Source organism: Dasypus novemcinctus, chromosome 9 (assembly GCF_030445035.2).
Source record: "Dasypus novemcinctus isolate mDasNov1 chromosome 9, mDasNov1.1.hap2, whole genome shotgun sequence".
NCBI classification, from domain to species: Eukaryota; Metazoa; Chordata; class Mammalia; order Cingulata; family Dasypodidae; genus Dasypus; species Dasypus novemcinctus.
The window spans coordinates 15,478,727-15,492,984 of record NC_080681.1 but is presented as its reverse complement, the minus strand read 5'-3'; the positions used below and the strand labels follow the sequence as shown (position 1 = coordinate 15,492,984).

Genomic DNA, 14,258 nt, shown 5'->3' with positions numbered 1-14,258 from the left:
TTGGTTCGCTGGTATTTTGTTGAGGATTTTTCATTCAAGTCCATCAGGGATATTTGGTGTATAGTTTTATTTTCTTGTGGTACTTTTAACTGGATTTGGTATTAGAAAGAGTTAGGTAGTGTTTCTCCTCTTGAACATTTTGGAAAAGCTTGAGAAGGATTGATACTAATTATTCTTAGAATGTTAGTCACATTCAGCAGTGAAGCCATCTGATCTCCCTTTAGGAAATTTGATTACTGATTGAATCTCTACCTGTTATTGGTCTGTTGAGATCTATTTCTTCTTGATCAGTGTGGGTAGTTTGTGTGTTTCTAGGAATTGATCCATTTCCTCTAGGTTATCAGATGTGTTGGTGTATAGTTCATAATATTTTCATATGATCCTTTTTTGGGTTTAAAATCTATTTTTTAATAAAATTTTATATCATTCATATATGAACACACATAATAGTGTATGTGAAAGAGGTGAATTTACAAAACATACATATCCTGATTTTCTTTTTTTTAACAATCAATTTTACTGATATATAATAAAGCATACAATTCGTCAAAAGGGTACAGTCACTGGTATTTGGTATAATCACGTAGTTGTGCATTCATCACTTAAATCATTAGAGTTCATTATTTCAGTAGTAATAATAAACAGACAAACATGAAAATTCTTCATCTCTCAATCTCTGTTTCCCCTGCTGTACATAGCTGCTATTTCTGGCTATTCTTGCACAGTTATTTATTAAGCAGTTTATTGAGATATATTCACACACCATACGATCTATCTAAAGTGTATAATCAATGGCTTTTAGTGTAATCACAATGTAATGCATTCATTACTCCAAAAAGAAAAACTTCACACCCCTTAGCATGCCTTCCCTAGCCCAACATAACCACTAAACAAATTTCATCTTTTTAAATTGATTTATATTTATATTTTATATAAATGGAATCATAGAATATGTTACACAATATATGTATAGTTCATAGTAACAATCATACCATATTTGTCCTTTTGTGTCTGGCTTGCTTCATTCAACGTAATGTCCTCCAGGTTCATGCATGTTGTCATATGCTTTACGCCTTCATTTTTTTTTGCATAATATTCCATCGTATGAATACACCACAGTTTGTTTATCCATTCATTGGTTAATGGATACCTGGGTTTTTTCCAACTTTTGGCAATCTTGAATAATGCCACTATGAATATCAGTGTGCAGATGTCTGTTCGTGTCACTGCTCTCAGTTCTTCTGATTATATACCCAGTAGTGGTATTGCAGGAACAAGTGGCAAATCTGTATTCAACTTCTTTAGGAACTGCCAAACAGTCCTCCACAGTGGCTGTACCATTCTGCATTCCCACCAACAGTGAATAAGTGTTCCTATCTCTCCACCTCCTCTCCAACACTTGTAGTTATCTTTCTTTTTAATAGGAGCCATTCTAATAGGTGTGAAATGATATTTCATTGTATGTTTGGTTTGCATTTCCCTAATCACTAGAGATGTTGAACATTTCTTCATGTGTATTTTTGCCATTTGTATTTCTTCTTTGGACAAATGTCTATTCAAATCTTTTGCCCATTTTTCAATCAGATCGTTTGTCTTTTTATAGTTGAGTTGTAACATCTCTTTATATATCATGGGTATTAAACCCTCATTGGACATGTGATTTCCAAATATTTTTTCCCATTGAGTTGGCTGCCTTCTCACCCTTTTGACAAAGTCCTGTGAGGTGCAAAAGTGCTTACTTTTAAGGAGGTCCCATTTACCTCCTTTTTTCTTTTTGCTCATGCTTTGAGCATAAGGCACAAGAAACTACCACCTACCACAAGATCTTGAAGATGTTTCTCTACATTTTCTTCTAGTTATTTTATGGTCCTGGCTTTTATATTGAGGTCTTTGATCCATTTTGAGTTGATTCTTGTAAAGGAAGTGAGATAGGGGTCCTCTTTCATTTTTTTGGTTATGGATATCCAGATTTCCCAGCACCATTTGTTGAAGAGACTGTTTTGTCCGATTAACATGAAGTTTGTAGGTTTGTCAAAAACCCTTTGACTGTAGAGATGAGGATGTATTTCTGGACTCTCAGTTCTTTTCCACTGATGGATGTGTCTGTCTTTATGCAAGTTACCATGCTGTTTGACCAGTATAGCTTTGTGATATGTTTCAAGGACAGGCAATGAAATTCCTCCTAGGTCACTCTTCTTTTTTAGAATACTTTTGGCTATTCAGGTGCACTTTCCCTTCCAAATGAATTTGGTAATTTCTTTTTCTATTTCTGTAAAGTGGGCTTTTGGAATTTTGATTGGTATTGCACTGAATCTATAAATCAGTTTGGGTGGTTGACATCTTCACAATATTTAGTCTTCCAATCCACGGACAGGGAAAGTCTTTCCCTTTCTTTAGGTCTTTGTTGATTTCTTTTCGCATCATTTTGTCATTTTCTGCATATAGGCCCTGTACTTCTTTGGTTAAGTTGATTGCTAGGTATTTGAGTCTTTTCATTGCTATTATAAATGGAATTTTTCCCCTGATTTCCTCTCTCAGATTGTTCAATACTACTGTACCGAAACGTTATTGATTTTTTATGCATGTTGATCTTGTATCCTACCACTTTGCTGAACTCATTTATTAGCTCAGGTAGCTTTGTTGTAGACATTCCAGAATTTTCTAAATATAAGATCATGTCATTTGCAAATTGTGAGTTTTACTTTCTCTTTTCTTATTTGGATGCCTTTTAAAAATTTTTCTTGTCTAATTGCTCTAGCTAGAACTTCTAGTACAATGTTGAGTAACAGTGGTGACAGTGGGCAATCTAGTCTTGTTCCTGATTTTAGAGGAAAAGCTTTCAACCTTTCCCCATTGAGTACTATGTTGGCTGTGGGATTTTCATATATGCCTTTTATCATATTGAGGAATTTTCCTTCTCTTCCTATCTTTCGAAGTGTGTTTATCAAGAATGGATGCTGGATTTTTGTCGAATGCCTTTTCTGTGATGATTGAGATGATCTTGTATTTTTTCTTCCTTCAATTTGTTAATGTGGTATATTATATTGATTGATTTTCCTATGTTAAACCACCCTTGCATACCAGGAATAAATCCCACTTTGTTGTGATGTTTAAGTCTTTTGATTTGCTGTTAGATTCAATTTGCAAGAATTTTTGCATCTACTTTCATTAGACATATTGGTCTGTAATTTTCTTTTCTTGTATTGTCCTTATCTGGCTTTGGTATTAGGGTGGTATTGGCTTCATAAAATTCGTTGGGCAATTTTCACTCCTCTTCAATTTTTTGGAAGTGTTAATTCTTTTTGAAATGTTTGGTAGAATTCATCTGTGAAGTCATCTGGTCCTGGACTTCTTTTTGCTGGGAGATTTTTGATGACAGACTCAATCTCTTTAAATGTGATTAGTTTGTCCTTGTATTTCTTGTAGCATCAGGGTGGGTGGTTTGTGCATTTCCAGAAATTTGTCCATTTAATCTTTCATCTAGGTTGTCTAGTTTGTGGGCATACAGTTTTTCATAATACCTTCTTTTGACTGTTTTTATTTCTGTGAGGTCAGTCGTAACTCCCCCCCGCCCTTTCATTCTGATTGTATTTATTTGCATCTTCTCTCTTTTTTCTTTGTTAGTCTAGCTAGGGGTTTGTAAGGTTTATTGATCTTCTCAAATAAACAGCTTTTGGTTTTGTTGATTTTCTCTACTTTTTTGTTCTTGATTTCATTTATTTCTGCTCTAATATTTATTATATCTTTCCTTCTGCTTGCTTTGTGATTGGTTTGCTGTTTGTTTTTTTCTAGTTCCTCCCATTATTCACTTAGGACTTTGATTTTAGCTCACTCTTTTTTTTAAATACAGGCATTTAGGGCTATAAATTTCCCTCTCAAAACTGCCTTCACTGGATCCAGTAAGTTTTGATAAGTTATGTTCTTGTTTTCATTTGTCTCAATATATTTACTGATTTCACTTGCAATTTCTTCTTTGACCCACTGATTGTTTAGGAGTATGTTGTTTAGCCTCCACACATTTGCAGATTTACCTCTTTCCTATCTAGTATTTATTTCCAGTTACATTCCATTATGATCTGCGAACATGCTTTGTATAATTTCTGTCTTTTTATATTTATTGAGAGCTGCATTGTCCCCTAACTTATGGTCTATCCTGGAGAAAGACCCACGGGCACTTGAAAAGAATCCATAACCCACTGAGTTTGGATGCAACATTCTGTATATGTCTGTAAGCTCTAACTCGTTTATCATATTGTTCAAGTCCTCTGTTTCCTTTTTTTTTTTATGTAAAAAAATTTCATTGAAGTGTATCATTCATACATGAACATACGTATGTGTATGTAAGTGTATAGTAAAAGTTTTGAACTTAGAAAACATTCTTACCATCATACAAGACTCACATACATCATCCCACCACGAACACCTTGCATTGTTTTATATCATTTGTTATAACTATAAAAGAGCCTCATCAAAATATTACTACTTAACTATAGCCCATATCTTACATTTGGTCTTTTGCCCCCAAGACTGGTTTCCTTTTTGATCTTCTGTCAAGTTCTGTCTAATGATGTGAGGGGTATGTTGAAGTCTCCCAGCTATGATTGCAAAGATGTCTGTTTCTCCCTTCAGTATTGCCAGAGTTTGTCTCATGTAATTTGGGGCACCTAGTTAGGTGCATAGATATTTATGACTATTATATCTTCCTGGTGGATTGTCCCTTTTATTATTATATAATGACCTTCAGTATCTGTATAACCTTTTTGCATTTAAAGTGTGTTTTGTCTGATTTTAGTATAGCTACCCTCCTCTTTTATGGTTACTATTTGCATGGAGTATCTTTTGCCAGCCTTTCACTTTCAGCTGGTTTATGTCCCTGGGTCTAAGATAAGTCTCTTGTAAGCAGCATATGGATGGCTCATTTTTTATTATCCTTTCTGTCAGCCTATATCTTTTGATTGGAGAGTTTAATCCACTCACATTCAATGGTATTACTGTAAATGCATTATTTACTTCTACCATTTTATTCTTTGGTTTTCTTATATCATATTTTTGTCTGTCTTTTTATTCTTTTGGTTATCCTTTCTCTATTCTTTCTTCTATTCTCTCCTCTAACCCTCTCTCCTCTTTTTCTTCCAGGCTCTGAGATTTCCTTTAATATTTCCTGCAAAGGTAGATTCATTTTACAAACTCTCTTAGTTTGTTTGTGACTTTTATACTCACCTTTGTATTTTAAGGACAATTTTGCTGGATAAAGAATTCTTGGCTGGAAATTTTCAGTCTCTGTTCAGTCTCATAATTGTATCATACTACGGTCTTCTCACCTCCATGGTTCCTGATGAAAAATCTGCACTAAGTCTTACTGGGCATCCCTTGTATGTGATGGTTGCTTCTCCTTTGCTGCTCTCGGAATTTTCTCTTTATCTTTGACATTCTGAGTAGTATGTGTCTTGGAGTAGATCTATTGAGAGTTATTCTGATTGGGATACAATGCGCTTCTTGGACATGTAAATTCATTTCTTTCATGAGAGTTGGAAATTTTCAGCTATTATTTCCTCAAGTACTCCTTCTGCCCCTTTTCCCTTCTCCTCTTCTTCTGGAACTCCCAGTTGTTGCATATCATGTTGTCATTCAACTCCCTGAGCCCCTGCTCCACTTTTTCCATTTTTTTCCTCTCTCTGTTCTTTCCTCTCTTCAATTTCAGTTGTTCTGTCTTCTGTATCACTTATTCTTTCTTTCATCATTTTGAATCTGCTGTTGCATGCCTCTAACATATTTTGTTGTTGTTGTGGTGGTGGTGGTTTTTGAGGTACTGGGACCAAGATTGAACCTGGGACTTTATATGCTGGAGGCCAGCACTCAACCACTGAGCCATACCAGCTCCCCTATTAGCATGTTTTTAATCTCACCTAATTTGTCTTTCATTCCCATAAGCTCCATTACTTTTCTATTCAGGATTTCAAATTCTTCTTTGTGCTCTGTCAATGTATTATTGATGTCATTTATCTCTTTAGCCATATTGTCTTTCAACTCATTAATTAGATTTTAGAAATTTGTGTGCATCTTGATAATTAGTTGTCTCAAATCCTGCATCTCTTCTGGGGCTTTGATATATTCCTTTTCTTGAGCCATGTCTTCCATTTACTTAGTGTGGCTCATAATTTTTTGCTGATGTCCAGGCATCTGATTAGGATGGTAGTTTACTCATATACTTAATATCTTTATCTTTCATAGGGATTTAGTAATGGGAGACTGTGTGTTGCTGCTGCTCTTTGATTCTTGGATTGTTAGGAGTATCCCTGTTAGTTATTCAAAACTGGGCTCTGGATCCAGTAAGGGTTGCAAACCTGCTTTCTAGGGCCTTGAGGAGGGAGGCTATAAAGGCTAGAAAAAAACCTCTCTTACTTTTAATATTCTCATGTGCACTTCCTTGTCCTGCCAGTAGAAAGTGCTCTTTGGCAGCCCTCTCAGTTCAGTGCCTGGTCGGATGTTTGTTGCAACACAAACTGGATCAGTGCACTAGAGGTTCCTGCCTGAGGACTAAGAGCCTTGAAATTCACTTTCTCAGAGACAGTTTTCAGCCTTCTCTGGCAGCCCTCTACCTTTCCCAGGTTGAAAATAATTCCACCCTGCTCTGTCCTCAGCAATCATCCTGGCTAGTACAGGAGGGTGAGAGGGTGGGATTCCTTTGGTCCTGTATCTCTTTAGTCCCTTGCCAGCTCCCAAGGCAAACAACGACATGGCCCCGCCTGGCCTGAAAAGCTCCTGGGACCCAGCAGACCAAATTTCAGGGTCAAAAGCTGAGGCAACCTTAGGCTGTGCCCCTCTCTTTCCCCTTTCCTGGAGAGGTGCATCCTTAACAGTCAGATCTGATGGGAAAAGGGGAGATTCAGAGGGATCTCTCCAGTCCCCAGGCAGCTCCCAGGGCCAACAATGGTGTGGTCCCACTCAGCCTGGAAGGGCTGGTGGGACACAGCAGACCAAACCTGTGGGTCAAAAATCAGGCGGATGGTGTGTCCCTCTCTCTCCTCTTTCCTGGGGTGGTAGATCCCTGGAGCCCCCTGTGTCTGTTGCCAACACAGAGGCCTGAGAATTCTAAAGTGTCTTTAGTGTGGGGAGGGTGCCAGCAGTAGCAGCTGCTGGTTTCAACTCACAGTTTTGCCATCGTGATTCCCCTCATTTGTCCCTCTCTCTTCTGGGCAGTGTCCAGCCTTCACCTGATGTCCTAAACCCCAGAATATCCTTTTTCTAGACTGTTTGAGCCTGTCCTCTAGCTATTTTTCTGGGAGAAAAGAGTCCCATGTCTTTTCTAGTCTGCCATCTTCCTGGTAGTCGAGCCTTTTTATTTCTGTGGGATCAGTAGTAATGTCTCCCCTTTCATTTCTAATTTTAGTTATTTGTGTCCTCTCTCTCTTTTTTTTTTTTTCCAGTCTGGCTAAAGGTTTGTCTTTTTTAATTTTCTTTTAGTTTTGTTGATTCTCTTTATTGTTTTTTTATTCTCTATTTCATTCATCTCCACTCTAATCTTTGTTCCTTCCTTCTGCTAACTCTGAGTTTAGTTTGCTTTTCTTTTTCTAGATTCTTCGGTATTGAAGCCAGATCTCTGATTTGAAGTCTTTCTTCTTTTTTAATATAAACATTTAGAGTTATAAATTTCCCTTTCAGTACTGCCTTTGCTGCATCCTATAAGTTTTGTTATGTTATGTGTCTTCATTTTCATTTGCCTCAAGATAATTCCCCATTTCCCTTGTGATTTTTACTTTTATCCATTGGTTGTTCAGGATTATGTTGTTTAATTTCCACATATTTGTGAGTTTTCCTGTTCTCCCTCTATTACTGATTTCTGGCTTCATTCTTTTGTGGTCAGAGAATATGCATTATATGATTTCAGTATTTTTTGATTCATTGAGACTTGTTTTGTGACCTAACCTATGGTCTATCCTAGAGAATGATCCATGTACTCTCAAGAAAAATGTATATTGTACTGCTGTTGTGTGAAATTTTCTGTGTATGTCTCTTATGTCTAGCTGGTTTAGAGTATTGTTCAAATCTTCTGTTCCCTCACTGATCTTTTGTCTAGATGTTCTATCCATTATTGAAAGTAGTAAATTAAAGTTTCATTAATAATAAATCTGTCTCTCCTTTCAAATCTGTCAGTATTTGCTTCATATATTTTAGGGGTCTGCTGGAAAGTATATATATATATTTATAATTGTTCTTTCTACTTGTTGAATTGACCCCTTTATCAAAATATAATGACCCTCTATGTCCCTGATAACAGTTTTTTACTTAAAGTCTATTTTATCTGATATTTAATGTAGTTACCCAACCTCTCTTTTGGTTACTGCTTGCTGCTTGTGTGGTGTTTTTTTTTTTTTCCTCCATCCTTTCACTTTCAGTCTGCTTATGCCTTTGTATTTAAGATGAGACTTTTGTAAACAGCATATAGTTGCAGCCTGCTTTTTTACTTATTCTGCCAATATTTGCCTTTGGACTGGCAAGTTTAATCCATTTTTATTTACAGTATCCCCTTTAGGGAAGCAGATTTGGCTCAATGGATAGAGCATCCGCCTACCACACGGGAGGTTCAGGGTTCAAACTCAGGGCCTCCTGACCCATGTGATAAGCTGGCCCACACACAGTGCTGATGCACACATGGAGTACCATGCCCCGTGTAGGGGAGCCCCACGCACAAGGAATGCACCCAAAAGGAGAGGCACCAAGCACAAAAAAGGTGCACCCTGCCCAGGAGTGGCACCCCACACACAGAGAGCTGACGCAGCAAGATGACGCAACAAAAAGAGACAGATTCCCAGTGCCGCTGACAAGTGGACACAGAAGAACACACAGCAGATGGACACAGAGCAGACAACTGGGGGAGGGCAGGGAAGAAGAAAGAAATAAATAGAAAATAAATCTTAAAAAAAAAAAAAAACTCCCTTTAGCATTGCTTTTGGTGCAGGTCTAGTGGTGACAAACTCCCTCAGTTTTTGTTTATCTGGAATGTCTTAAACTCTATGATTTTTTGAAAGAAAATCTTACTAGATATAAAACTCTTGGTTAGTATTTGTTTTCTTTCATCACTTTAAGTATTTTTTTCCACTGCCTTCTTGTCTTCTTGATTTCTGATGAAAAGTTGGCACTTAATCTTATTGGGAGTCCTTGTAAACAACTTATTGCTTTTCTCTTGCAGTTTTAAGAATTGTCTTGTTGGCCTGGGCCAGTTTGATTACCAGGTGTCTGGGTGTTGTTTTCTTTGAGTTTACAATGTTTGGCTTTCACTGGGCTTCTTGAATGTACATATTCATGTCTTTCCTTCTGTTGGGAAAGTTTCTGTCATTACTTCTGTTATTCCTTCTGCCTCTTTGTGTCCTCCTTCTGGGACTTCTATAGTGTGTATATTTGTACACTTGATGGTGTCCCACAGGCATTAGGCTCTGTTCACCTTTTTTTTAATCTTTTTTCTTTCTCCTTCTCAACGTGAATCATTTCAGTTGTCTTCTTTTTGAGTTTATCAATAGTTTCTTCTGAAACCGCCAGTCAGCTGTTGAAGCCCTCTAGGGAATTTCATTTCAACCTGAAGGTCTCCCTTTAGCAGTTTTTGTTAGGCAGATCTTCTGGTCATGAACTTTTTCTGCTTTTGTTTATCTTTAAATGTCTTAATTTCTCCTTCATTTTTGAAAAATTACTTTGCTGGGTAGAGAATTCTTGGTTGACAGTTTTTTTTGCTAAGGGCTTTACATATGCCATTTTAATGTCTTTAGACCTCAGTGGTTTCTGATGAGAAATCTACTGTTAATCTTATTAGGAATCGCTTCTGTGTGACAAGTTGCTTCTTTCTTGCAGCTTTCACAGTTCTCTGTCTTTGGATTTTGACAACTTCACTCGAATGCAGAGGTCCATGAGCTTGAATTGAAATTCAAAAAAACTTTCTTGTGGGGCCGTGTTGATGCGGGTGTGATATATTTATTAAATAATACCCAGTATAGTGTGGACTTAGTTAGGTGTCTGTGGTTTTCACCTGACTGGCAAAGGGGTCCATGCAACAGGAAATTTCTGTTAAGAACCCCTACTCTAATGTGTTTTGGTGTAGGTCTCTTATAGTCTGCCTTGCTTGGAGTTGCTGAGATTCCTAGATGTGTTATTCATGTGTTTCATCAGATTTTGGGAGTTTTCAGCCATTATTTCTTCAAATACTTTCTGCTCCTTTCTCTCTTTGTTTTCCTTCTTGAATTCTAATGATGTGTCTGTTGGTATACTTGATGGTGTCCATCTGGCTGGACAGGGAGAAGAGAGTCTAATCAGTCTTATATATTTGTAAACAAAAGATCACTGCTACTTGCAATGATTTTAGTGTTTGAGATACATTATTTTTAACAGTTACATTGTTTTTGTAATGTGTGTAGAAATTATTTTTAGCACATTAAATCTGTGATTTCGAAGATCTGTAGCATAAGACAAAAATAGCATAGGTAATATGTGTAAAAAGTGAGCCAATTTAACAAACATTAAGCAAATGATAGAATAGGTATTGTTAAGATGGCAAAAATTGCAAATGACTAAAATTGGTTGAATACTTATTTTAAGGACAATATGATAAAATCCCAGTATATATTCTATTAATATAATTCTCTTTTCATAGCTGGGCTTTGCAGATCTAAACCTGGCAGAGTTTGCTGGATCTGGAAATACCACTCGTCGCTGTTTACTGGAAGGCTATGATACCAAAAATACAAGACAGGATAATTCCATTCTTAAAGTAAGCACGTTTCAGGATCTACATGTCAACAAAATGAGATTTCTCTGCCTTTAAATAAGCATGGATATATACTGTCAAAGCTGAAATGTGAGTCAATACTGATATATAAGCTGACCCTACCACTGAAATATTAACTACCTAGGGGGGACAAATTATTCAAATCACAGAAGCGTTGAAAAGTAACAAATGTTGACCATTGTGATCCTAACAAATGTTAACCATTGTGATCTCTTGGTGCTTTGAACATAACAGGGAAGTATATGCACAACCACTACAATGCCTTGAAATGTTTATAGCGTCCAGAAATTTCCATAGCACCTATGATAGGTATATAGAAGTCACTGGGTTCTCTTGTAACTAGTGAAGTGATGGGTAGAACTCATTTCTGGACATCTGCCCAATTGTTACCAAGTTACCCTCGGGAGCCATGTATTTTGGTAATCACAGAGCTTATAATGTATACTTCATTTTGTTGGTGGGAGTATTAAATAGTAAAATGTTTGTAAAGTACCTGGCACATGGTAAAACTCACTGGATAAACCTTTTTCTAAATTTTGTTGTTAGCCCGTGATGGTAAATGATCTTATAGAAAGAAAGGAAAATTATGAATTAAACCTGGGTGGTCAGAATTTAATGGAACAAATAATTACCCTTTACCTACAGAGTTTCCTCACTTTGTTTGCAGTGAGTATTTAGCTCTGAAGACGTGAAAATGAGTGAAGTGATTATTATAGCCTATCTGTTCCTTGCACAAATTGATAGCTGTAAAGAAAGAAGGTATGTGTAGTTGAAATGGAGAGGAGAATGTGAAAGAAGACAAGGAAGAAGTTAGAAAAGTATTATGATATAAACTTCAGTGCACATTATATTCATTTTATTTTGGTTATCTCTATATAACTCTGAACAGTTTTCAAAACACTTTCACATACCTCTTTGAGATAAGGCAGATATTGTTAAATGCATTTTATATATGAGGCAGCTGAGACTCAGAAAGTTGTCTCACACAAAGTAGTCAGTGGCCCAGAATGCCTGTCTTCTGCCACCTGATCCAGTGGTCTTATCATATGCTTTCCAAGCAGTAGACTCAAACGTAAACTACATCGTTCATGCTTAGACTGATCCTGAACAAGCTGCTAAATTGTTTCATCAGAAGTTTTATATATGAAAATAGTCCTTTTTTGCTTTGCAGTTTTTCCATTGGGAATTAAATAGCTTTTTGTTAACTTCAGACCCCACATTCTTCAGGTTGAGCTCATGCATTAGTTTCCTTCCGACTCGCCATTGATTCTTCACATTAATTCTCCCTCAGTGTCCTACAAAAACAATGCCCTTTTGAAGATACCATTCAACTTAACACTCTCTCCTTTCTTCATCTCTGTAATCTCCTGTCCATCTAGACATTTCCTCTCCTATTCACTGGTGTCATAATTCCTGGCTCACAGTTTTTTTCTTCATTCCTCTCCTGTCATCATTTTTTGGTGACTTCACCATCTAGGTGGGTATTCTATCCAAGTGGACTGTCTGCATATTCTTTCTATAACTCGTCTTATATGTGCCTAAAAGTTCTCAGTTCCTTAAACGCTCCACCTGCAGCAACCTTTTCTTCTTCATCTCAGTTCCTTCCTCCATGGTCACACTCTAGACTTTCACACCACTGGAAACTCTTCCACCTTCAAAATTCCAATTTAATGCATTCCATTGTTTTAAAGCTATATCTTATGCTTCTGGCCTTCTTGTTCTACTGCCCATGCTGTATTTAACCTTACCACTTTCTCACTTTAGTTTTTCACTTTCAGTCCCTAACTGTCTATCATCTTTGAGTCTGTATCCTAGTTGCTGAACATTACTGAAGATCACACAAACCAGGTGCTGTTGCTGAAGTCATGCTCACCACCATACTATACTTCCTTTGTAAACTTCCTTTCCCAATTTACTAAATATCTATTTCATACCTTCTTTTTCTTTTTATCTCTATACACCACTCTTGCTTTCAGCTAATGGTCTTACCTTACCCTTTATTTAGAAAATAGAAGCCATTAAACTCAAATTCCCTCATCTTCCTATCAAAGAGCTTGCATTCCTAATTGCCTTTCTAGCTTTATTTTCCTTTTCATTAACCCTCTGTTAAAATAGATGAAGTGTCCCTCTTCCTGTCAGAAATCAATCCTTCTTCTTAGATTCTAAAATCCAAAGCTCCTCTGTTGACATCTATGCCTCTTGTGTTTTCCTCTCTTCTAATCATCTCTCCCTCTAATGAACCATCCTCATCAGCATTTATATGGACAATTCTGGCATCTCCCATATTTAAAACAAAAAGCAGTTTTCATCCCTTCCACCCACTGTCTCCACTTCATTACAAAATTTCTTAAAAGCTGTATATGCTATCTCCAACTCCTTGCTAAAGCATTCAAGACTGCTGTTTTGATGGAGTTGGAAACCAGATTGTAGGATTCTATGAAAGAATAGGTGATAAGGAAAGAACAAAATATTTATCAGTCATGTATTTGATAAGCTTGACAGTTAAAGAAAAAAGAGAAAAAGAATAGTAATAGAGGCAGTGGAGTGAAGAGATAAGAATGAAATGAGATTATCTGTCAGCCATTAAGTGAAACACATGTAGTAAAAAAATATACTGGTATTCATTAAGACCTTAAGTTTTGATATTATGCAGTACTGGGATTCAGATCCCAATTCTCCCTTCACTAGCTATCCAACCTTAAAATTATAACTTAACCTCCCTGGGATTAAAATGAAAGCATTTTTATGTCATAGAATTTTTAAAGATTAAATGAAGTACTTTTCTCATGCTTGGAACATAATACATTCTCAACTCCTGGTTGTTGTTAATGTGTTGTCATAATTACTATAATCATTGTTCTCACAGGAACTGAACAAGCTCCTCAAGCTGACTCTTACAAAGTAGTGAGCAACTAGAGGACAGCAGCATTTCAGAAAGTATTAAAAAATCTTTAAAACCTGATCTTAAGCTGAAACAAAGTCCAGAAGCTTTCTGCTATTAGAGTCCAGCAGCAGGCATCTCTTAAGGCATGAACATGGCAAGTTGGAGGAAAATGTTTCCAGACACTTAAGCACCACGGGAATCTGGGAGTAATGATTGGTAAACTAGTTCAGCATCAGTCACACACCCAGAAGATTATTACTCATGAAGCACTTGCTTTTTGTTTCCATATTTTCTGTTATTTTGCACTTAAAAGGTTTTAAACATTAAAATGATTTTAATCTATATATAAAGCAGTAATTTAATATTGGAGGTAACCCAATTCAACAATCATTTTATTTAATGCTTTCTAAATAGAAAATATTGGACAAGTTGCTAGGGAGGATGCATAGTTTAGCAGAATATGGTTTCTGCTCTCAAGAGATTCCTTCCAGTCATGGTATTTGTTTTTCTTATGTTTAGGTTTTGATCAGTATGCAACTGATGTCTGGTGACCCATGTTTTAAAACGTAAGTTGATGCCCAATAAATGGGTTATTCCTCT

General features: G+C 36.6%; 1 protein-coding gene across 1 annotated transcript in view; it reads left to right on the top strand.

Annotated features, from left to right (window-relative positions):
• Positions 1-14,258, top strand: part of EEIG2 (EEIG family member 2) — a 79,727-nt gene that overhangs the window by 43,946 nt on the left and 21,523 nt on the right. The window contains exons 4-5 of the mRNA XM_058303103.2: positions 10,640-10,756; positions 14,178-14,224. Of these exons, the coding sequence (XP_058159086.1) occupies positions 10,640-10,756; positions 14,178-14,224 (164 nt within the window). The remainder of the gene's footprint in view (positions 1-10,639; positions 10,757-14,177; positions 14,225-14,258) is intronic.